Raw genomic sequence first — 26,336 nt, forward strand, 5'->3', positions numbered from 1 at the left:
ACAGAGGCAAATTTGTGTTAATCAAATAAGCCCAAGTACTGGTCCAGACTTCCCTTAAATTTTAAATAGCGCCCCTAGATATGGGGTTAGCGCTACAGTAAGATGAGCTTACAATCTACCGCATATGATGAGAGTCACAAACACCTTTTTTGAATAACAATGGTCTACATATCACCTGCTAGTCAAGTCTTCCTAGCACTGACATAACAACGGTTCTGCCTATACACCTACATAAAATGCCTTGGCATTTACAGCTGCTTACATAAATAGCCATTCCATTGAGGTCCGAGCTGGCGGAGGCAGCGGTTGGCGATGTATTGGGCACTGTGTTTGTGCTGGTCTCACTGATGTGTATTTTAGATGTTGGTATTCCCAGAGCCCTACTGGCCACCTACAGTATATGAGAATAAAAAAATGCATATCAGCACAATGATTTTCATGTACATATATTTTCTGCATTTTAATTAATTTTTAAAACATTTTTTTGCACAAGTAGCTATTTAAAATCACAAAAAAACAACCACCTTTACCCTCTTTTTTTACCTCTGACAGGAGAGAAATGAATATGCAGGCTAACATCTGACCCTGCCAAGCCTTGTACCTGTGCTTAATCTCCACTGCCAATTCACACTGAACACTTTACCCCAAGAAGAGAGAATTTCTCACTGCCACACAGGACTGTGTTTTTTTTTCTTTTGGTTTTTTGTGTTTTTTTTTTTTAGGAAGGAACAGTGCTTATACAAGAAACTTGAACTTGCAGAAATATTGGACGAGTGTCCTATTTGGAAGATTTTCTCGCTACTTGGTGAGCAGTCAAAATTTTCGAGTCGATTTTTCCTCAATATAATAAGTAACAAAGGTCATCGGGACAAATAAAGAATTTTCTCAGCGGGAACACAAACAGCAATGGAAACCAGACAGAGCTTCTAACCAGTGCTGGCACAAGATCATCCAGTGTTCAGGTTAAAGATGGAAGCCCCCCCCCCCCTTACCCCCAGGGCTAAAAGCATTGTGAGCAAAGAAATTCATGTAATGTTGGTGGTGTAACTGAAAATAAAAAATGTCCCTTCATCAGTGGTGTAACTGAAGGAAAAATTGTCCCTGCGTCAGTAGTGTCACTGGAAGGAAAAAATGTCCCTACTTTGTTGGTGTCCCTAGGTCTGTGGTGTCTGGCTGAAAAAAAGGGAAAAGCTGTCCCTGCATCAGTGGCGTCACTGGTAAGAAAAATTGTCCCAGCATTGGTGATGTCACTGGAAGGAAATAATGGGCCAGGTCCACGTACAGCGGGCTTAACTTAAATATTGGGATTTAAGTTACACCGCCGCAAAATTTCTACCTAAGTGCCCGATCCACAAAGCACTTACCTAGAAATTTGCAGCTGTGTAACTTAAATCCGTCCGGTGCAAGGCGTGCCCAATCTAATGGGGCGAGTCCCATTTAAATTAGGAGCGCTCCCGCGCCGGACGTACTGCGCATGCTCCCGACGCTATTTTCCCGACGTGCTTTGCGCGGATTTACGTTGCGCTGAGTTTTGAGAATCGCGACGGGTGTAAAAGGAAAAAAAAGAGTTGCAGCGGGAAATTATTATTTTTTTTTTAAATATAACAGCGACGCGGGAAAGAAGGGTCTACTTTTACATGGTGTACTAAGTTTACACTTTGTAAAAGCAGCCCTAATTTTGCGACGGCAAACTAACACTTACGGAAAAAAAACGAAGGGAAAAACCTTTGTGGATCTCCGTAAGTGCTAATTTGCATACCCGACGCGGAATTTCGACGAGAAATGCCCCCAGCGGCGGCCGAGGTACTGCATCCTAAGATCCGACAGTGTAAAACTATTACACCTGCCGGATCTTATGAAAATCTATGCGTAACTGATTCTCTGAATCAGCCGCATAGATAGAAACAGGGATACGACAGCGTATCAGCAGATACGCCTGCGTATCCCTTTTGAGGATCTGGCCCAATGTTCCTGCATTGGTGTGTCACTGGAAAGAAATATTGGGCCAGATCCACAAATAGCGGGCGTAACTTAACTTTTCCCATTTAAGTTACACTGCCGCAAATTGTCCAAGTTAGTGCCCGATCCACAAAGCACTTACCTAGAAATTTGCAGCTGTGTAACTTAAATCTGTCCGGCGCAAGGCGTGCCCAATCTAATGGGGCGAGTCCCATTTAAATTAGGCGCGCTCTAGCGCCGGACGTACTGCGCATGCTCCCGACGCGATTTTCCCGACGTGCTTTGCGCGGATTTACGTTGCCCCGAGTTTTGAGAATCGCGACGAGTGTAAAAGAAAAAAAAAGAGTTGCGGCGGGAAAAAAAAAATTAAAAAAAATTTGACAGCGACGCGGGAAAGAAGGGTATACTTTTACATGGTGTACTAAGTTTACACTTTGTAAAAGCAGCCCTAATTTTGCGACGGCAAACTAACACTTACGGAAAAAAAACGAAGGGAAAAAGCTTTGTGGATCTCCGTAAGTGCTAATTTGCATACCCGACGCGGAATTTCGACGAGAAATGCCCCCATCGGCGGCCGAGGTACTGCATCCTAAGATCCGACAGTGTAAAAGTATTACACCTGCCGGATCTTAGGAATATCTATGCGTAACTGATTCTATGAATCAGCCGCATAGATAGAAACAGGGATACGACGGCGTATCAGTAGATACGACGGCGTATCAGTAGATACGCCTGTGTATCCCTTTTGTGGATCTGGCCCATTGTCCCTACATGGTGGTGTTGCTAAGAGGGAAAATGGTACTGTGTCAGTGGGGAAAAATGCCCCTGCATCACTGCTAACAGTCTGACGAGGACTTATAGGCATCTATGTTAGTGGGATGAAGCAGGTGAGCTCTGAGGGGTGCATGGCACTAAAGGATTCTACAGAGGGCTCTGAGAAATGAAAGGGGACTGAAAGGGCTCTAATGGCTTATTCAGATGTGCATATCATTGCTACTCCTCTGAAAAGTAAAGTGGATTCCTTTTCAGAAGGCGGTGAAGTTTTGTTGTATTGCCTCCTCACCACATGTGGACAAATATTAAATCGTTCAACTCAAAGTACCATTTTGCTCCCAATGTCAGGGAGCCTTCTGCTGGTGTCAGAGCTCATACTCTGAGGACAATAAAGCCATATCGGAATTGATGCATATACACTCTCCGGAAAAAAAATGTGTTACTTTTGACTATCACACTTACAACTATACGGCTAAGTACATCGCTCTCCCATGTACAGCTCTACCCTCTACTACAGGGAGGGGGCAAACCCATTATTAATGGCCATAGATTTGGAATGCGATGTCTAAAAAGTTTCTACAGGTGTGATGGTCAGGTAGCCACAAACTTATGGCCATAACTATTGTACGCTAGTATGCCATACTCTAGTATGGGTGTCAACTGCATATTAGAATGTTCCCAACACAGACACGAATACAAAAGAAATAAACGTATAATAATAAATGAAGTAAATCACATTCATCCTTCCTGCTAAACCAATTAAATACAGTACCATCAGGTATGCGTATTACCTGAACCATCTTGGTGTGCAGCCCCTGACCCATCTCTGTCCCACCATGGGTCAACAGAACCGACCCATCTGTGTACACATGGACCAGAGCTCCAGCCTGTAAAACAGAAGACACAAAGAGCATATGAAAAAGTCTCAAGGGCTTGCGAATGTGACCCTTTATCGATTTCCAATTTATTATGACTTCATTCCAAAAACTGTCTTGGCCTAAGTAATCCTATAACTAAACATTACGGGGCAGATCCACAAAGAGAGTACGCCGGCGTATCTAGTGATACGCCGGCGTACTTTCAAATTTCCTGCGTCGTATCTTTGTTTTGAATCCTCAAAACAAGATACAATGGCATCTGGGTTAGATCCGACAGGCGTACGTCTTCGTACGCCTTCGGATCTTAGATGCAATTCTTCGGCATCCGCTGGGTGGCGTTCCCGTTGTTTTCCGCGTCGAGTATGCAAATTAGCCATTTCCGACGATCCACGAACGTACGAGCGTCCGTTGCATTTTTTTACGTCGTCTCTAGTTGGCTTTTTTCGGCGTATAGTTAAAGCTGGTATTTGGTGGCATACGCAATGTTAAGTATGGCCGTCGTTCCCGCGTATAATTTTTAAAATGTTATTTTGTTTGCGTAAGTCGTCCGTGAATCGGGCTGGACATAATTTACGTCCACATAAAAAAAAATTACGTCCTTGCGACGTCATTTAGCGCAATGCACGGCTGGGACGCGCTTCATTTAAATGAAACACGCCCCCTACTCGCCGATTTGAATTACGCGCCGTTACGCCGCGAGAAATATACTACGCCGCCGTAACTTACGGCACGAATTCTTTCTGGATTCAAAGCTACAAAAAGTAAGTTACAGCAGCGTAGCGTATCTCACATACGCTGCGCCCATGCAATTCTACGTGGATCTGCCCCTACCTATCCATCTGGGATAGATATAAATTTAAACACAATTTGCAATCTCCACACAACCCTCTCCTTCCTCAAAAACGCAACCTTTTAACCGTCTTGGATATATCCTTTATCTTTTAAAGCATGGTCTTCCTTGGATTAACTGAAATTCCACAATTTTGTTAACTCATCATCCTTTATCCCCTTCCCGTCTCTCTGCAAAACATATGTTATCACACAATCGGAAATGTTCCGATACAAATAAAAAAATTCTTTACACCTTATACCACTTCAAACACGCCTCTGAACCAATTCACTAGTTTTGAATCCGCTTGCAAAAACGACCCACACGCTAGAGGACTAATCTCCTCCCTCTATTCTCAATTACTAATTAATGGCCAGTCACCTAAACTGGCAGTCTGGGCAAGGAGAGCATTAATCAGAGAAGCAGCCAAGAGGCCCATGGTAACTGCAGAGATCCACAACTTAGGTGGGAGAATCTGTCCACAGGACAACTATTAGACGTGCGCTCGAAAAAATCTGGCCTTTATGGTAGAGTGGCAAAAAGAAAGCCATCATTGTAAGAAAGCCATAAGAAGTCCCATTTGCAGTTTGCGAGAAGCCATGTGGGGGACACAGAAAACATGTGGAAGAAGGTGTTCTGGGCAGAGAAGACCTAAAAATGTTTGGCCTAAAACCAAAACACTATGGCCTGGATTCACGTAGCTCTTACGCCGACGTAGATACGTGTAGATACGCCGTGTAAGTGCACAGATGCGCCGTCGTATCTATGCGCCGGATTCTTAATACAAGATACGCCTGAGTTTTGGCTTCATCCGACCGACGTAAGTTTCCTACGCCGTCGGAGCCTGGGCGCATATTTACGCTGGCCGCAAAGGGCGCTTCCATTGATTTACGCATTGAATATGCAAATGACCGAGATACGCCAATTCACGAACGTACTTGCGCCCGTCGCAGTAGTATACGCCGTTTACGTAAGGCGTACGTCCGGCGTAAAGTTATTCCGCCTATAGGAGGCGCATCCCATGCAAAGGTATGGACGACGGAACATCCGTCGGATTTTACGTTGTTTACGTAAGTTGTACGTGAATGGGGCTGGGCGTAGGTTACGTTCACGTCGTAGGCATTGAGCCGTCGTATCTTAGGGAGTAAATTCGACGTGATTTTGAGCATGCGCTGTTCGTTTGGCCCATCATTTGCATGAGGTCAAGCTTCATTTAAATGGATCACGCCCACTTCCTTACTACTTTGAATTAGGCGGGCTTACGCCGGACAATTTACGTTACGCCGGCATAACGTTGGGAGCGAGTGCTTTGTGAATACTGTTCTTGCCTCTCAATGTTACGTCGGCGTAGCGCATATGAGATGCGCTACGCCCGCACAAATATACGCCGCTCTACGTGAATCCGGGCCATACTGTGGGAGAAAACTAACACTGCACATCACCCTGAACACACCATCCCCACCATGAAACATGGTGGTGGCAGCATCATGTGGTGAGGATGCATTTTTTTCAGGAGTGACAGGGAAGCTGGTCAGAGTTGATGGGAAGATGGATGGAGCCAAATACAGGGCAATCTTAGACAAAAACCTGTTAGAAACTGCAAAAGACTTGAGACTGGGGCGGAGGTTCACCTTCCAGCAGGACAACGACCCTAAACATATAGCCAGAGCTACAATGGAATGGTTTAGATCAAAGCATATTCATGTGTTAGAATGGCCCAGTCAAAGTCCAGACCTAAATCCAATTGAGAATCTGTGGCTAGACTTGAAAATTGCTGTTCACAGACACCCTTCATCCAATCTGGCAGAGCTTGAGCTATTTTGCAAAAAAGAATGGGCAAAAATGTCACTCTCTAGATGTGCAAAGCTGGTAGAGACGTCCCCAAAAAAAACGTCAGCTGTAATTGCTGGAAAAGGTGGTTCTACAAAGTATTAACTCAGAGGGGATGAATACAAATGCACACCACACTTTTCAGATATTTATTTGTAAAAAAAAAAATGGAAAACCATTTATCATTTTCCTTCCACTTCACAATTATGTGCCACTTTGTGTTGGTCTATCACATAAAATCCCAATAAAATGTATGGCACTGTATGTATGTGTTGTAACACATATACCAGAAAATAATTGAAAAGGATATACAATCACTTTACACGAAATAGCATTGTTGTAGCAGGGAGGTCCTGGGTGAAAAGAGACAGCCTGCAGTTCCTGAACCCAAGGAGAGTGCTGTATGCACCAACCATTCTGCAAGTCTGAGTTAAAGCATCCTTCCTCCCGTATCCCACGGTTCAATGCAGGCCCCTTTGCTTCATGTTAGGAGGCATCCGCATGGCACCGTTTCCCAGTTGCTTGCAAAATTCCCCTTCTAAGCAGAGGAAACTCTTGTTTTCTCTAAAACAAACCTGGTTGAGGAGGAGAAGGGTGAAACTGATGCCGAACTTGGTTGGGATGATAGCGATTCCCCTCTTCTTCCATCGATGTTGTCTGTGTGACAATACACAAACACATTTCAGATATATAACGTTTTTTTTTGGGCTATACAGTGACACAGGCAGGGCCATCTAAATAGCATCATGGACCCATGGGCAAAGTAATGCGCTGGGGCCCCCTACTAGCTTGCCCCAATTTACACTACTTTCAAGAAATAAAGTATAAATAGTTGATAGAATTAAACATATATTCATTAGTGCTTTCAATAAAATAGATTTTACAAAATGAAAACATTCCATAAATCAAAGACTAGTTAACACAAACACAGTACAGGGGGGGTCAAGAGGGCACAACACTGGGATCAGGAGGGCACAGTACAGGGCGGGGTCAGGATGGCACAACACTGGGATCAGGAGGGCACAGTACTGGGGGGTCAGGAGGGCACAACACTGTGATCAGGAGGGCACAGTATAGGGGGGTCAGGCGGGCACAACACTGGGATCAGGAGGGCACAGTATAGGGGGTTAGGAGGGCACAACACTGGGATCAGGAGGGCACAACACTGCGATCAGGAGGGCACAGTACAGGGGGGTCAGGAGGGCACAACACTGGGATCAGGAAGGCACAGTATAGGGGGGTCGGGAGGGCACAACACTGGGATCAGGAGGGCACAGTACAGGGGGGTCAGGAGGACACAACACTGGGATCAGGAGGGCACAGTATAGGGGGTTAAGAGGGCACAACACTGGGACCAGGAGGGCACAGTACAGGAGGGTCAGGAGGGCATAACACTGCGATCAGGAGGGCACAGTACAGGGGGGTCAGGAGGGCACATTACTGGGATCAAGAGGGCACAGTATAGAGGGGTCAGGAGGGCACAGTATAGGGGGGTCAGGAGGGCACAGTATAGGGGGGTCAGGAGGGCACAGTATAGGGGGGTCAGGAGGGCACAATATAGGTTCTGGGACGCTTTCTGGGACACGACCATATCAGGACAGTTTAGTAAAAAGCATGACTGTCCCAGCAAATCCAGGACAGTTGGGAAGCATGATGTAATGTAAGATTATTGTGGGGCCCCCCATGTACCTGGGGCCCCTGCGCAGTGCCCAGGAGTGCCCTTGGACTAAGATGGCCATGGACACAGGTAAAACCCAGACCCTGAGTTCTAAATCACTTATACACACTGAAACAATAGTGTAAAAAAACATCCTGACACTTTTGATTTCACTCATAAGCCTTATGCCGCGTACACACGATTGGACATTCCGACAACAAAACCATGGATTTTATTCCGACGGATGTCGGTTCAACTTGTCTCGCATACACACGGTCACACAAATGTTGTGGGAAATTGCGAACGTCAAGAACGCGGTGACATACAACACATACGATGAGCAGAGAAAAAAAGAATTTCAATAGCCAGTGTGGCTCTTTTGCTCGATTCTAAGCATGCATGGAATTTTGTGCGTCGGAATTTTGTACACACGCTCAGAATTTCCGACAACAAATGTCCGATGGAGCCTACACGAGGTCAGAATTTCCGACAACAAGCTCCCATCGAACATTTGTTGTTGGAAATACAGAGAGTATACGCGGCATTATGATTATGTGCTCCAGCATAAAATGCATCAAAGCATTCCTACACTATCATTGTGCATGAAAGCTGTTCAACCAATCTGCTGTATGGACTCATAATTGAAAAACTTATGTCATTTAATTTCTGCCTAATGCACTAGAAATCAGATTTCATTATTATTATGGCAATGAAACTTCACAAGCTTTGCAGCACACACCTTCCCTAATCAGGAAAGCTTCATTAGACTGCTGGACATTTAGCCTGTGCCTGATGAACAGGTATCCTGCTCATAAGCTGGATTCAGGCCTGTCCGACATCTGTCTGTTCATTCCCTCAACTGCTCTTGCTAAATTTTTGGACATCTTTATTACTCAGCTTGTCTGTGCTAATTCTGATCACCCCATGTTGTCTCTGCTACTGTGAGTCATTGCTTTGTCTACCTGTGTGTATAACCTGGATACTGTTTAAGATCAGTTTGTCTGCACCGGATAAGACTGCTGACTCTGTTACCATTTGAAAGAAAGAAAGTTACCGCTCCAGGTGGATTGTGTTAGGATGATCAGTATGGTCTCAGAAGATCAAGGGTGCTGGCAATGCACAAGGCAACAAATGGAAAAAGAAATATATGGACAGCCGCACTCCAAAAAACCTTGATGGCTGTCTTTATTTAAAAAAGGAAAAATGCACTACAAGTCACAGCACACAACACGGGAATAAAACAGCTGATGCGTTTCACACTATAAATTAGTGCTTAATCATAGCTATGATTAAAGCGGAGTTCCAGTCCCCCCAAAAAAAAATTTTTAACGACTGCACTGTAATATTTAAAACCTGGAAAATAACATTTCTAACATGGCATATTTTATTGCTCTTTCACTTTCTTGAAAAATAATCTTTTACTCACAGATTTTGGAAGCAGGCAGATTCCATTTTGGCTGTGGGCATCTGAAGCCGTTCTGTGTTCATTTCCTGGACTTTTGTGATGCCTGAGCGGTTGCTATAGCAATGTCGATTCATGTAACATACGGAGGGAGCTGGATTCATGGGACTAGAGCCGTTTGAGAAGCGGGTGGGGGGGGGGGGTTGCTGCTAAAGTTGTTAAGGGGGGGGTTTGGGTGCTGCTGCCAAATGAGAAAAAAAGTTGTTAGGCGGGGGGTTGCTGCTGCCGCCAAACAAGCACTTTTACGCCGCCACCTCGGACCTCCCCTTCTACCGCTGGGAGGTATAGTAGCGGGTGCTGTCAAGCCGTCACCTCATTCCCCCCCCCCCCAGACAGCGGCCGTGTGGGAGGAGGCGAGCTGTGGGCTGTCAGAATGTTTCAATACCCGCTTGCACCCTCCTCCCTTTCTCCTGTCATTGGCCATTTGCGTCATCTGCAAATAACGCAAGATCTCGGCAGTATGCGATATCCCAGAAACCCTTGTAATCGCCTAGGCTATTAGGGGCGGAAGTCAAGAAGAAATAAAGTTAAAAAGGTATTTCTAGGCAGAAAAATAAAGAAATAAATGCCAATGTGAAAAGGATTAGCTCAGGAGATTGAATATAGATTAAGTTAAAAAAATGGGTGGAACTCCTCTTTAAGCACTAATTTATAGTGTGAAATGCGTTCATATTTTCTTTTTCCATCTGTTACCATTTGCTCCGACCTTCTAAGGGCTTACATTGCTCTAACATCTGCTTGTTAGTCAGCTGTCATCCCGGTGGAAAAGTAGGTCCACCAAGCTCTGTGACAAAACTCCAGTTAGTACAGTTGCTGCCACCTAGTCATGAATATATTATGGGTGCTGTTACCTGTTAAACTTCTCAATGGTCACTTTCCTCTCCTGGTACAAGCTGTTTCTCAGACACTCGTCCCAACATCGTCGAATGTTGAATCCCTCCAGCTTCTGACTGAAATGCGTTAGGTCACCCTCCTTGTACATGTTAAGCTTCCTGACCTGCTCACAGAAACAACATGTGTCATGATAATGAGAATCTTGAGATTAGAAAACACAATTTACGGTAATTTTGACAATTAGATAACAGCTCAATTAACCCACAACTCTTCTTTTAAAAAAAACGTCCAGCCCTTAATATGACCATCTGACCAGCATAATGTACTGTAGCTTCATTCTACATACATGTTCTTGTGGCAATTTGCTCACTTCGGCGATGTCACTCATCCATGCCTCCGCCACCATCATTCCCTGAGGACCACCGAAGCCTCGTAACGCAGTGTTTGAAGGTAAGTTGGTTTTGCACAAATATCCAGTACCTCTGATGTTTGGAATTTTGTAAGCATTGTCCATGTGGAATAAACTTCTATCAATAATCTAGAGAGGAAAAGTGAACCTGTCATTAAAATTGAGCAGTATCATATCATATCATGAACAAAACTCTGCTTCATTCCTGCCATGTATAAACAAAAGGCCCAAAAGCTAAGCAGTTTGATGACATGGTCTCCGACTACCAGGAGCATTGCAAACAAATAAAAACTTCAACTGAAGGTGTTTTCTTTAAATGACCCAACATGTTAAGATTTCTATGGAGTTCCACCTAAAGCCAGGATAGCATGCAATCCATTTACAACAACACGTGGCCAGCTCAACATTTCAATGGTTTATTCCAATTTAGGGAATACATGTCGTTTTAAACGCAAAATACATTACACAGAAGTCATAGGAGGGGGCTTACTGCATGAGATAGGTCCAAAGAGTTTCCAGTATTTGCATAGTAAGAAACTTCTAGGGAAGTTACTTCTCCACTTTTCTTGAATCCAACCTGCAATTGTGAGATGAAACAAGATGTTGTTCATGTCAATTAATCAACTCCAAATTTTAAAGTGTTGCTGTCATGAGAGAAGCATTAGAGCTTCCATTGTTGGCTTCTTTATCCAATTGCTTGTTGCTCTGCTGAGCCAAACATCAATACACTGAGTCACAGAGTCAGAACAAGCATGTTATAGAGAGACGTCACCTTTATGCTGGCGAGGATGTGGGCTGGAGGTAACTCATGCCCACATCTGGTGGCAGTGTCCTCGGATACAGATATTCTGGAAAGAGGTCTTAGGTCTGATAAAACAGATCAGCGGGATAGAGGTAAAAAGCGATCCTTGGGCTTGTTTGTTCCACTGCGCGATGATCCCAAGGAAAAAAATATAGAATGTCCCTGGTCCCTTACTTGCTGAATGGAGCAAAGGCAGTAATACCAAAGAATTGGAAGGAAGAAAAGGCTCCATCAGTGGGGGAATGGATCAGGGAGGTGGGTAAGATGGGAGATATGGAGGAACTATTGTCAATCCAAACTGAATGCAGGGCAAGATATGAAGAGACCTGGAGAGGCTGGAGAGAGTTCAGGAAGACAGAAACCTTTATCAATATTCTAGGCCATTAGGGGCCGGGAGGTGGGGGAGAGAATAAGGGATCTTCCCTCCCCCCCTTTTTTTTTCTCTTTAGAATTTACTGCACAAACACAAGTACTTTAGAGACTTGACATTCTAGTACTTAGACCCGGACCGTAAGAGGACCAGGATAAGGTGATGTCTAGTTTATACACATGGGGGAGTGTCTGGGTGGGTATGCCTAGCCCTGTTAACTATTTTTTTTTCTCGTAGAGTTAACAGCTTTACACACTCTACACCTTAATCAACAATGGGTGGGGTTCTCCCCCTCTTTTTTTTTTCTTTTTCTTTTTTAACATGAATATAAGAGGCAAGACCCGTTGGGTCAGAACCACATACACAGGGATTAATATGTATAGTTTTACTAAGTGGATCCCCCCTTAGGCAATGGCTTATGGCACCTTATTTTAACACGGGGGACTTTCCCTCTCTCTCCCATTTGTTTTTCTCTTTCCCTCGTTTGTTTCCTTTTTCCCTTCTCTCCCACTACATTTAGATTGATTTATTGCACAGGCACTTTGTCACTTTATAAGAGCGGGTAACTCAATTCTTAAATACGAATATAAGAGGCAAAACCCTAATGGGTCCGGCCCACATACACGGGGACTAAATAGTTATAATTTCACAAAGTAGGTTTCCCTCGGGTAACGGCTACATGCACTTAGTCTAACACAGGGGACTTTCCTTCCCCCCCCCCCCCCCTCTTTTTCTCCTCTCTTTTTTCTTGCCTCCCTGGGCCTCTCTCTTGCCTTTTCCAGGAACCACGGAAGTCATGACCTCCTAGCAGAGAAATAATACTGTCTAACCCAAAGCCAAGAGTAGAGGACAGTACCACAGAGCAGACTAGGAACCCGGGATCCCGAGGTATCTCTTATGCTAAAAATGTTTTTTATGAAGGTTAAGGAGAATATGTTGAGACCGGTTAGAATGGGGATGGGGTTTGTAAGTTAAATTATATGTTTAGATGTGGAAGATAGAATGTAAATGTTTTTGTAATAGTGTCGAAATGAAAATCAATAAAGAAATTTATATTAAAAAAAAGAACAAGCATGTTATTGAGTGTGAAAAAGTGACAGGTTTCCTTAACTCTATACTAGTTCCAGGTCACTGATTAAACTTTTAAAGCCTTTGAATAAATATGACAGGCAGTCAACTAGCATTTAAAGAAGGAATGATAAGTGATGGCAGCCTCCATCAGGGCCCTATAGGCTCACTATGCAAGCCGGTTAGGGCCCCGCAAAGCTGCGGAGGGCCCCCTAAATTACTAGAGGCCCCGCCTGGTGAGAAGTCATTTTCGACCCCTCACCCTGCTTCTCAGCTTGCTTTCTGCATGGGAGAAGAGGTAAGAAGTCAGCACCCGCTGCTTCTCACTTTAATGTAAGATGTCATTTCCGACAGCAGAACACCCCCTCCCCCCGCTTCTTAACTTTAATCTTTAATGTGACATGTCATTTTCGGCAGCCCCTCCCGCTTCTCAACTGTGACATGTAATTTTTTGCTTAGGGCCCCAGGGAGGTCTCCATAATTCTTTTATGATAGGTTTAATTTCAAGGGACAAATGATCAGCTGATGCTGCAGACTAGACTATGACTACATGGGTGGCAAAGTGTGCAGTTCCTCCTGGAAACGGCTGCCTACTCATAGCTGATCACCAGTCTGTATTTAAAGAATATATAGAATAAACCTATCATTTTATATTCATGTTTTTTCCACACTAAACCTTTGTGTGTGGCATTCCTACCGGTCCCCTTTTTATTAAAAACTGAGCACATTGAGCAGGAGAACATACCGTGGTCAGTTCTCTAGCTGTGCTGGGTACTCATCCCTCAATGATCAGACTTGTCCTGACCCCCCCCCCCCCCCCATCACCAAGAAGTTCAGTATACTGCTGTTTCTCCTCCCCCCAGCTCTTATGCAGCTGAGAACAGAGGAAATGTGATTACTTATAAAAAAGAGAAACAAGTAGCCGGATTCAGGTAGATTTAGGCAGGCATAGGGTATCTCAGATACACTACGCCGCCGTAAGTCAGAGCAGCAGGTCCTGTATTCACAAAGAAGTTGTGCTCTAACTTACGGCAGCGTAGTGTAACTGGGCCGGCGTAAGCCCGCCTAATTCAAATGTGTAAGATGTGGGCGTGTTGTATGTAAATTCATTGTGACCCCACGTAAATTACGTTTTTTACTAACGGCGCATGCGCCGTCCGTGGACGTATCCCAGTGCGCATGCTCCAAATTACGCCGCAAAGACTCATTGGTTTCGATGTGAAAGTAACTTACGTCCAGCCCCATTCACGGACGACTTACGCAAACAACGTAAAGTGTGAAAAATTTAATGCAGTCCCGACGTCCATACTTAACATTGGCTATACCATCTTTTTGGTGGTTTATCTTTACGCCTGAAAACGCCTTACGTAAACGGCCCTAGCCCCTAGCGGCCAGCGTAAATAGGCAGCTAAGATACGACAGCGTAGGAGGTCGTATCTTAGAAACATTTAAGCGTATCTCAGTTTGAGCATATGCTTAATGTTACGACGGCACGGATTCAGAGTTACGACGGCATATCTACTGATACGCCTTCGTAACTGTACCTGAATCCGGCTAAAGGTATTTATAAAACTGAATGTGGTGTTTTACAAGGTTATCATTTGCAATCACTTTAGCATTGCACTATATTCTGAAAAGATCAACGATCATTCTTTTTTTTACCTGCCTTTGGTGTGTTTATGGACAAAAAAGTTGGTAGTGGCTAATCTTAATGGAATGTAATTAGTTAGGGTTTTGTAAGCTTAGATTCAGCAGCAGGACCCTGCCCATTTAGCAGTTAAAGACCAGCTTCTGTCAAGCGGTCCTGCTGGAAAACCAGGATTCCATCAATGCTTGCAGCCAATGGCTGCAGTGCTGATCTGTGTATTCTGATTAGATAAAGGGGGGGATCCCCACTGTCAGAACACAATAGTGCAGTGTGGGAGATCTTTACATTCACATTGCTTGTGTAGATGCAGGAAACTGAGTTTCTTTCGTTCAACCTGCTAGTTGAACAAGAAAAAAAGTCTGTGAGTATACCCTTCTTAAGACAGGGACACACTGTAACTGATACTTTTGCTAGACTACTTGGTTTATTATAGTTAGTGGAAAGTAATGGATCCACTGAGGAACAAGTTCCAGGAGAAACGTTTTTAGCACTGTTTTTTCCACCTCTAAGCACCCCTGCATGTTAGCCTATGTGTCCATGCACACATAGGCATTTAAGGGCAGGGGCATTTAGAAGCAGAAAAAAAACCATGCCAGCACATCTAGGAGCAACAGTGTTTTGCCCAAAAAAAAATACGCTTGAGGCATGTAAACACGCAGTAACGCTAGGCGTGTTTAGTACTTCAACGTTAATTCATTTCAATGGCTAGGATATAATATTATTCGGGCCAATTAAATGAATTAATGCATATGTGCTTGATTTACAAGTGTCAAGTGTTTTTTTTTGCCAAAATGCTGCTTCCAGGAGGAAAGACACCTAGGAGAGATGGCCCAACAATCTGCGTGCGCATGAGGCCTTATTCAGCTTACAATTACACTTTAAAAATGTATTTTTATTTGTAATTATTTTCATTAAACCAGGCTGTAAAATACAAGAGTACCTTGTAGCGTCCCAGATATGGATGTCTCCCACCAGTGATAAGCATGTCCTCATCTCTATCCAGCATGCACCGGACCGGCCGGCCGGTCCTACATCAACAGAGGGATTGGTTTAATCCAGCAGAACAGAACGCTAGAACTACTAAATCAATGACTATACAAAGTACTGTCTTTATGCCCCTCCACTCCCTAACTGTAATATTCTGTTACAATATTTCTGTGCTTTAACACAGTCGGGGGACAGGAGAGATGCTGCTGTTTCAAATTCTATATTCAAAAGTTAACAGGAACAAAATACAAAGGAATAACTGGAAATACATATAGGGCCAGATTCACGTAGAATCGCGGCGGCGTAACGTATCGTAGATACGTTACACCGCCGCAAGTTTTCATCGCAAGTGCATGATTCACAAAGCACTTGCATGAAAACTTAAGCCGGCGGCCTCCGGCGTAAGCCCGCGTAATTCAAAGGGGCGGACGTCTTACGCAAGAACAAAATTTTTTTACATTTCGACGCGGGAACGACGGCCATACTTTATACAGCACATACGTGTGCTGTGTAAAGTTAGGGCAGCTAAAACGACGACTAACTTTGCGACGGGAAACTAGACTAGCAGCAACGTAGCGAACGCGAAAAACCGCTGTGGATCGCCGTAACTACTCATTTGCATACCCGACGCTGGTTTACGACGCAAACTCCCTCCAGCGGTGGCCGAGGAGGGAGTTTGTAATTCAATTACACCTGTCGGATCTTAGGGCTAACTATGCGTAACTGATTCTATGAATCAGTCGCATAGTTAGGAAGACCCTAAAACAGAGATACGACGGCGTATCCGGAGATACGCCGTCGTATCTCTTTTGTGAATCTGGGCCTAAGTCCCTTAGGCTGCATTCACATCTAGGCGGACGAAATCGCGGCGTTTTGTCGCCGCAAATCGCGGTAAAAATAGCGGCGTTTTGTACCGCGATTTGCGGCGACAAAACGCCGGTATTGTCCGCCTAGATGTGCCCCAAGATGACCCCCTCTATGGAGATGATTCCCATCTCCTAGCCGAACGCTCGAAGACGCCTGAAAAAAAGGTCCGGGACCTTTTTTCACGCGGCAGGCGACAGGCGTCCGGCGTTTGGCGCCGAGATGTGAACCATCTCCATAGAGGGACATCTGTTTTCAGCCCTCTGGCGGCAGCGGCGTAGCGCTACAGGCGTAAAAACGCCTAGGTGTGAATGCAGTCTTACCAGTAAATTGAAGACGTTACAAATATATCACAAATCAACCCATTTGTTATAAAAAATATGTAAAAATTCTCAAATATTGCTTATATTACACATTAAGATACAATGTTGATTCCACAACGAGGTAATGTAAAGGGAGGAATTGTTACATGGCCACTCATTTTAGCAGTGGCTATTGAGTAAGTAGGAACTATCACATTTCTTTAGAGGTTCCTAACCTAAGGCTGGATCTGTTAAAACTGCTGTAAGCATAATTTACATCTTACTTGTAGGCAGCCAATGCTACTACTGTAGAGACCACAACACTTCTGGACTCTTTTCCTCCGAATCCTCCTCCCATCCTTTTAACACGGACCACAATCCTATTAGATGGCACCCCCAGAGCATGGGCAGCAAATGCCTAAAAAAAAATACAAAAATAAGCTGAAAAAGGTTACCAGACTGAATGGTATATATTTCAGTTGATGGTTCTACCCCAAAAGCCTGTTCAATACTCCACTTGCCAGTAACTGGGTTTGAAATGGTTATGCTGACCCTGAAAATTAGACATCTCTACCCTCAAGACTGCAGCTTTAGCCATTTCTGGGTTATGGGTATTTGCTTCGTTTTGGCCTTGGCAGGCTTTAAAGTGAACCAAACTTTGTGCAAAGGAGCAGGTTCCTATTAAAGTAGGCCCCTTCAGTATCTCATTCTGTTCTTCTAAACACAGGGCTCACGCATAGGCTTGCGCACAGGGTGTGCCAGATGTGCCCAGGCACACCCTAATCACCTTGTGCAGCACAGATCCCCCCTACTGCACTGCCACCCCCCCCCCCCTATCCTTCCACCCACAGTGCTGGCGGCTTCCCTCCTCTCCTCTCCTCTCCTGCCAGATGTTGACGTGGTGGTGTTTTAGGATGAGTGGGGGAAGGCACCGGTAAATATGTAATTTACCAGTCCTTTCCCTTTCTGAATAAACATTGTGGGTGATTGGTAGTGTGGTGCACACCCTAATGCAATAGGCTGCACACACCTATGGGCTCACGTGAAGGGGCCAAGCACCAGAGCTGCCATGAGTGAGAAAAGGTGTGAATCACAGGAGCTAATATACATGGAAGTACCAGGTATTTTCTTTTCACTCAAAAGGGAGAGCAAAAGAAAGGGCATAAGGGGTGCTTGCATTAAGGTGAACCTGTTGCTTTTTTCAGCATGGGTAGGGAACACTTTTATTTTCATTACCATGAGGCACTCATAAGCTTGAGCCTTAGGGAAGCATGGCATAAAGGCATGGTCAATTCTGAGTAAATCTAGCAGCACTGGAGTGAACTGTGGTAAAAATGTGAAAGTCATATGACTTGTAATGAGCAGCTCCATCTTTACAGGACACAGTGGGTGGCTGAAAAGCATGTAGAGATTAAGCCATGTCCCTTTTGTCAGACCGTAATATTACTGGGAAAACAGCTCCAAAAATAGCAAGCAATTATGAGAAATATTGTGGAGATGTAACAGTAAAGGTTGAAAGCTTTGATCTCCTGCTGGCATGTTTGTGATGAAGGATGGGTACCTGTGTCTCAGTCGTATTCTGGGTAGAGGCAAAGAGCTCCATCTCTCCATCCTCACCCTTGGGTACCGCAATGCAGCAGTTTGTTTCCAGGTAAAAGTGCTCCTGTCCTCCAATATGTATCTCCCCTGTGAAGAGGCCAATTGGAAAGCAATTATTTTAAAAGTGTACCAAAATAAACGCACCCATATGAAAAATACACTAAAGAAAATAGTAAAATTCTGAGCATTTAAAGAAAATGTAAATCTTAACTGGATAACATTTACAGGGTGGGCATTTATATGGATACATCTTACTAAATGGGAATGGTTGGTGATATTAACTTCCTGTTTGTGGCACATTAGTATATGTGAGGGGGGAAACTTTTCAAGATGGGTGGTGACCATGGCGGCCATTTTGAAGTCGGCCATTTTGAATCCAACTTTTTTTTTTTCAATAGGAAGAGGGTCATGTGACACATCAAACTTATTGGGAATTTCACAAGAACATGTGGCGAGTGCTACGCTGTGGGCTTTTGCTGAATGAAGCTAGGACAGCCACTGATGTTTCTTCATTAGACCCCTTTCACACTGGATACGCCTATAGCGGAGCGTTAAAATCACGGTAAAATAGCAGTGTTTTACCGCGATTTTTTAACGCTCCGCTATAGGCATATTCAGTGTGAAAGGGCCCCAATGAACAAACATCAGTGGCTGTGCTAGCTTCATTCAGCAAGAGCCCACAGCGTAGCACTCGCCACATGTCACTGGAGAGCACATTGAACACATTTTATAAGTGGTCAGAAACTTGTAAATAACTCATGAAAGAATAAAGTTACGTTAAAACTAAGCACACCATTGTTTTTCTTGTGAAATTCCCAATAAGTTTGATGTCACATGACCCTCTTCCTATTGAAAAAACAAAAGTTGGATTCAAAATGGCCGACTTCAAAATGGCCGCCATGGTCACCACCCATCTTGAAAAGTTTCCCCCCTCACATATACTAATATGCCACAAACAGGAAGTTAATATCACCAACCATTCCCATTTTATTAAGGTGTATCCATATAAATGGCCCACCCTATAATTTGATAAAGCATGATAAACAATGAGAAGAGACAGAACTCCAGACACTTTTTGTCTACGTGCACCTACTTAAGTGTCTGCTGAAGATCGTTCGTCTGGACCAGGGCCGGATTAACAATGGGGCTGATGGAGCTGCAGCTCCAGGCCCCTTTCTCAAGATAGGCCCATTTGCCCAAAAAAAAAAAAAATTTTTTTTTTTTTTTAAGAGTTTTTTTTTTTCTAAGATCGAATTTGGGGGGTTGTAGCTCGATGACCAGAGGTCACAGAAACCCCACATTTGGGGGTAGGCATGGGAAGAGCTACCCCACAACTGGTTAAAATATGGGACGGCTATCATTTATGGTACCGGAGATACGGGCCTGCTTGCACAGCCTGTCAGAAGCTACATTCAGAGCGGCCAATATAAATACAAGCTGACACACTACAGCAGACTGATAGGATCACAGTGCTTATAATAATTATTTGTATATTACTCATGGTAATTAACCCCTTGCCACCCAGCCCAATTCTGACACTTCTCTACTACATGTAAAAATCATCATTTGTTTTTTGCTAGAAAAGAAAGACTCTATGGTGGTCTTTGCACTTTTTATGTTGCAGGGTACAGAGCTGCACGATTCTGGCTAAAATGAGAATTGCAATTTTTTTGCTTAGAAGATAGATCACGATTCTCTCACGATTGTTGCGGCGTAACATCATCTTTCACATTAAAACAAAAAAAAAAAATAATGGGCTAACTTCACTGTTTTGTTTTTATGGTTTTTATTATTCATTGAAGTGGGAAAATGCAGTGTGACATAACATATTGCAGCAATAGCCATTGTATTCCCTAAAGTCTCTGCTAAAATATATATAATGTTTGGCAGTTCCAAGTAATTTTCTAGCAAATAATATTGCTTTCTAACTTAAGAAACAAGTGTTGGACTTTAAGTGGTTAAATTTAGTTACAATGTTAGTTAGTTACAATGTTTCATTTTGTTTACAAACTTCGCAGACTGCCCAGATTTGTTCTTTACACACAGAAGTGTATCCCTTTGATCTAAGAAGGAAGTGTCAGTTACAATGTTTCCTGTTAAAAACTTGGCAGACTGCCCAGATATTTTCTTTTGACAGCTGAAAGTCTCTCCACTTGTTATATGAAAGAATCAGCAAACTCTGCATTGAAGATCGTCAGGGGGGTTGAATCGAGATCACGATTTTTTTTAACAATTAATTGTGCAGCTCTAGCACGGTATTTGCGCAGCAATTTTTCAAACATGTTTTTTTGGAAAAAAATGTTTCATTCATTAAAAAAACACTAGTTAGTTAAGTTAGCACAATTTTTTTTGGTATCCTAAGCGATGCTTTACATTTTTTTAGGTTACATGTTTAGAGTTATAGAGGAGGTCTAGTACTAGAATTATTGTTCTCGCTCTAACAATCGTGGCGTATGTAACCTGTGTGTATCTGGCTCTGATACTACCAGTGCCTACCCAGCCACTGACTAGTATCTCTCCCCAGCCTGTCCCCACATACCCTCTCACCTGCTGACCTGTGGATGGGGGAATCACTCCTGCAGTGTTATTGTGTTCTGCCAGTGCGTACAATGATCAGTGTTGCTAACTTTAGCTGGCAGCACTGATTGTTTTAAGAAAAAAAAACAGGCTGGTTGTACTCAAGTTGATTAATATATTGACTTGTGTAAAACCAGCTAGCCCATACATAGATTGACTATGGCTGGTCTCTGCATAATTGGCGTAATTTCAATCCATGTATGACCCGCTTAACCACTACTCAGTCCCTAAATATCCTTCCACTCCTGTACATAGTGCTCACTGTCATACTCTCCACACTCCTCTCCTGTACATAGTGCCCACTGTCATACTCTCCACACTTCTCTCCTATACATAGTACCCACTGTCATACCCTACACACTCCTCTCCTGTACATAGTGCCCACTGTCATACCCTCCACACTCCTCTCCTATACATAGCGCCCACTGTCATACCCTTCACACTCCTCTCCTGTACATAGTGCCTGCTGTCATACACTTCTCTCCTGTACTTAGTGCCCACTGTCGCACCCTCCACACTCCTCTCCTGTACATACTGCTCACTGTCATACCCTCCACACTCCTCTCCTATACATAGTGCCCACTATCATACCCTCCACACTCCTCTCCTATACATAGTGTTCACTGTCATACCGTCCACACTCCTCTCCTATACATAGAGCCCACTATCATACCGTCTACATTCCTCTCCTGTACATACTGCCCACTGTCATACCCTCCACACTCCTCTCCTGTACATACTGCCCCATCATACCCTCCACACTTCTCTCTGGTACGTACTACCCTCTGTCATACCCCCTCACTCTACCTGTACATACTGCCCATTGTCATACCCTTCACACTCCTCTCCTGTACATAGTGCTTTTTTCCATACCCTTTGTACTCCTCTCCTGTACATAGTGCCCACTGTTAGACCCTCCACATTCCTCCCCCTCACCTGCACATACTTCCCACTTATATACCGTCCATACTCCTCCCCTATGTCGCTTACCCACAAAAACAGTTCTTTAAAATTATACTGAATATCCTCAATGTTACCAGCTCTAGAATGGACACACTTTTGTTAGTTCAACTAAAGGAAATATCAGTTCTCATATTTGTTCTGCCCCATTATTAGTACTCATTTAATTTTGTGATTACTACTATGATGTATAGAGGAACATCGGGGATCTCAGCTACTCTAAATATAGCACTTATATAAAAAAGTGGCTCTGAAAATATTTTTTAAATGTTGGCAACTGTGCACTTAGGCACTGCCCAAGGGCCACCGTCCACCGGGTCAGTAGGGGGCCCCATGAGAGGCTCCTGGGATCCTGTGATAATAAAGCGGTAGTAAACTTTCCTGACATTACTACTTTTTAGAGGCCCTGGGGTAGGTTATGCCACAACGTACAAGTATGCACAGCATATTAGCACATTAGTGTACACTTCAATTTTCAGACTGAGCCCTCCAGTGCTGCGCTGTGATGAATCGGGCGGGGCCCGGGCACTTCCATCTTCACCCGGTCTTCCTTCTGGGTTCTGTGCCTATGGTCACATGCCTTGGCTGGGCTGCGTTCATGTCATTCCCACGCATTTATTTATATCCCCCCCTATTCACACCTCCGCGACAAAACGCCCGACGCCGGCCGCTCGTGCCGCTGGAGGGGAGAATTCCCATTGCTGTCTATGAGATGGTTCACATCTCATAGACGCTGTACACCTGCGGCATGAAAAAAAGTCCCGGACCCTTTTTTTCAGGCGGCATTGGCGTTCGGCCATACAAAGCAATAGGAAGGATTTGTAAAAAAAAAGTTACACTATTCGTGGCAAAATACGCCGCGTATGCGGCGTTACTTGTCGCGGAGGTGTGAATGCAGCCTAAAAGGCCCCACCAAAATCCTCAGCACCAGGCCCATGATGTTCTTAATCTGGCCCTGGTCTGGACCATCCTCCTGGTGAACCATACCTCCACAATATGTGATTTCACAGCCACTTCTACTATATGGCCAAAGATTTGAGGAGACCCCTTCAAATTAGTGTAGTCAGAGTTGTGTGTTTCCAGTGATGTGTACTGTTAATGTTACAGCATACAAAGACATTTTAGACAACTATGTGCTTCCAACCTTGTGGGCAGTATTAGGAAGGCTCTTTTCTGTTCCAGCATCACTATAGCCTGACGCCCAAAGCAAGCTCCACGATGACATGGTTTGATGAGTATGGTTTGGAGAAACATAAGTGCCCTTCATAGAACCCTGACCTCAAACCTAATAAACATCTTTGGTATGAATTGGAATGCCGATTGTGGGCCAGAGCTTCTAATCCAACATCAGTAACTGTCCTCACAAATTCTGTGTTGGACAAGTAGTCACAAATTCCTACAGGCACACCCTGGAAGAAAAGCATTCCCAAAAGAGCAGAGCTTGCTATTGCCCCAAGGGGGGAATGGGGGAAACTTTACCACCACCACATAGACATAAACACTCATGTTTACATGCAAAATATAGACACAGAAAATCTTGCTGCTTGTCTCACCTTCAATGATGTGATCTGCCTCCTGAAAGCCTTTCTCGATATTCCCATTTTCCATCTTCTTGATAGGCGGATAAAAAGATTGTTTGTCTATAGCTTCCTGAAGTCAGATAGAGAAAAAGAGACTTAGGGTGCATTCACACCACGATTTTGTCATCCGTTTTTTACTCACGATTTTAGCTTTAAAATCGTACAAATCTGTATGGCAAAACGGATCCATTCACTGCCATTCATTAATTTAGGTCCCCAAGTGCATCCGATTTGATCCGCATACGATTTAATACGATTTAAAATCGTATCAAAAAACGTGTCTGCCCACGATTTTTGGTCCTGATTTGAAATCGTATTACAATCGTGTCCGTTTTTTTTTTATATTGTGGTCAATGTAAATCGTACTGAATCGGATGACTGTGCGATAAATGTACCCGATTTTTTATTACTAGGGTTGAGGGAACCCGAACGGAGGTCCCCGCAAATTCAATAACCAGACCCTTTAGGTCTGGTATGGATATTCAGGGGAACCCCGCCGTCAATTTAAAACAAAAATGACGTGCGGTTCCCGGTAAATATCCATAACCAGACCCTTCAGGTCTGGTATGGATATTCAGGGGAACCCCGCCGTCAATTTAAAACAAAAATGACTGCGGTTCCCCCTAAATATCCATAACCAGACCCATTATCCGAGCACGTTGACCTGGCCGGCCGCAGAAAAGAGGGGGGGACAGAGTGCGGCCCCCCCTCTCTCCTGAACCGCACCAGGCCACATGCCCTCAACATGGGGAGGATGTCCCCATGTTGATGGGGACAAGGGTCTCATCCCCACAACCCTTGCCCGGTGGTTGTGGAGGTATGCGGGCGGGAGGTTTATCAGAATCTGGAAGACCCCTTTAACAAAGGGGACCCCCAGATCCTGACCCCCCCCCTGTGTGAAATGGTAATGGGGTACACTGTACCTCTACCATTTCACGAAGGAAGTAAAAAGTATTGTAAAAAAACACACTGACACAAAAGAATAAAGTCCTTTATTAAAAAAAAATAAAAAATAAATCCAGCGCTGAAAAATCCACTCGTTCCCGGCTTCCAGCGTTGTCCTGATCCTGCGACGGGTGCGGGTGATCTCCCGCGATGAGAAGATCCAGCGTCGGGTGATCTCCGCTCCGGCGATGTGAAGATCTATTCATCCGGCGCAGCAGCATCCCAGACCTCCTCTCACCGCTGGGCACAGCCCAGCGAATGAGCGGCTGAAGCGGTGACATTTCTTATATAGAGGAGGCAGAGCCACCCGTCACGTGACCCTGCCCCCTCTGACGTACCTCTGCTACGTCACTGGGGAAGACCATGAAGAGGAAAGACCTTTCCTCTTCATGGTCTTCCCCAGTGACGTAGCAGAGGTACGTCAGAGGGGGCAGGGTCACGTGACGGGTGGCTCTGCCTCCTCTATATAAGAAATGTCACCGCTTCAGCCGCTCATTCGCTGGGCTGTGCCCAGCGGTGAGAGGAGGTCCGGGATGCTGCTGCGCCGGATGAATAGATCTTCACATCGCCGGAGCGGAGATCACCCGACGCTGGATCTTCTCATCGCGGGAGATCACCCGCACCCGTCGCAGGATCAGGACAACGCTGGAAGCCGGGAACGAGTGGATTTTTCAGCGCTGGAGTTTTTTTTTTATTTTTTTAATAAAGGACTTTATTCTTTTGTGTCAGTGTGTTTTTTTACAATACTTTTTACTTCCTTCGTGAAATGGTAGAGGTACAGTGTACCCCATTACCATTTCACACAGGGGGGGGGTCAGGATCTGGGGGTCCCCTTTGTTAAAGGGGTCTTCCAGATTCTGATAAACCTCCCGCCCGCATACCTCCACAACCACCGGGCAAGGGTTGTGGGGATGAGACCCTTGTCCCCATCAACATGGGGACATCCTCCCCATGTTGAGGGCATGTGGCCTGGTGCGGTTCAGGAGAGAGGGGGGGCCGCACTCTGTCCCCCCCTCTTTTCTGCGGCCGGCCAGGTCAACGTGCTCGGATAATGGGTCTGGTTATGGATATTTACCGGGAACCGCACGTCATTTTTGTTTTAAATTGACGGCGGGGTTCCCCTGAATATCCATACCAGACCTGAAGGGTCTGGTTATGGATATTTACCGGGAACCGCACGTCATTTTTGTTTTAAATTGCCGGCGGGGTTCCCCTGAATATCCATAACTTCAAAAATCTTCTTTTTCCCAGACATTATTTAAAATCAGGATCCGATTTTTTAGTGACAATTTTGACATACGATTACATACGATTTTGTCACATACGATTCCATCCGATTTAACGGTCCGTTTATCGGATGGTAAAATCGTGGTGTGAACCTAGCCTTAGATAGTTCTTAGTTTCATAATCATTATTATTATTATTATACAGGATTTATATAGCACCAACAGTTTGCGCAGAGCCTTACAACATGGGGGCAGACAGTACAGTTACAATACACTTCAATACAGGAGGAATCAGAGGGCCAAGCTCGTTAGAGCTTACAATCTAGGATAATGCAAAGAAACCATAAAACATATCAAAATGTGTATAATTATTTTTCAAAATACTTCACAAATCAATAGGGATTTAATTGCAGTCTACAAAAACTGCTTACTTTTCTAGTGTTATTCAAGTTCATACTGTAATTCATAAGGCTCCAGTTTGCTGAGTCTACATGTGGGAAAACTCACAAACAGTGGCAGCTGGTGCTCAAAATTTTTAGGGGGGCGCAAACAAATGAAAAAAAAAAAGAGACAATTGCAGCCTCACTGTGCCCATCAAAGGCAGCCACTGTGCCCATCAAATGCAGCCACTGTGCCATGCCATCAATTGTCGCCACTGTGCCATCAATTGTCGCCACTGTGTCATCAATTGTCACCACTGTGCCATCAATTGTCACCACTGTGCCATGCCAAACGCAGCCACTGTGCCATGCCATCAATTGTCCCCACTGTGCCCA

General features: G+C 44.4%; 1 protein-coding gene across 1 annotated transcript in view; it reads right to left on the reverse strand.

The window, feature by feature from the left end:
* XDH (xanthine dehydrogenase) overlaps positions 1-26,336 on the reverse strand; it is a 125,465-nt gene that overhangs the window by 22,759 nt on the left and 76,370 nt on the right. The window contains exons 20-29 of the mRNA XM_040351324.1: positions 23,363-23,459; positions 18,235-18,359; positions 16,958-17,091; positions 15,461-15,548; positions 11,123-11,209; positions 10,570-10,761; positions 10,241-10,386; positions 6,846-6,927; positions 3,525-3,620; positions 263-391 (exon numbers count right to left, since the gene is read on the reverse strand). Of these exons, the coding sequence (XP_040207258.1) occupies positions 263-391; positions 3,525-3,620; positions 6,846-6,927; positions 10,241-10,386; positions 10,570-10,761; positions 11,123-11,209; positions 15,461-15,548; positions 16,958-17,091; positions 18,235-18,359; positions 23,363-23,459 (1,176 nt within the window). The remainder of the gene's footprint in view (positions 1-262; positions 392-3,524; positions 3,621-6,845; positions 6,928-10,240; positions 10,387-10,569; positions 10,762-11,122; positions 11,210-15,460; positions 15,549-16,957; positions 17,092-18,234; positions 18,360-23,362; positions 23,460-26,336) is intronic.

This window comes from Rana temporaria, chromosome 4 (genome assembly GCF_905171775.1).
Source record: "Rana temporaria chromosome 4, aRanTem1.1, whole genome shotgun sequence".
NCBI classification, from domain to species: Eukaryota; Metazoa; Chordata; class Amphibia; order Anura; family Ranidae; genus Rana; species Rana temporaria.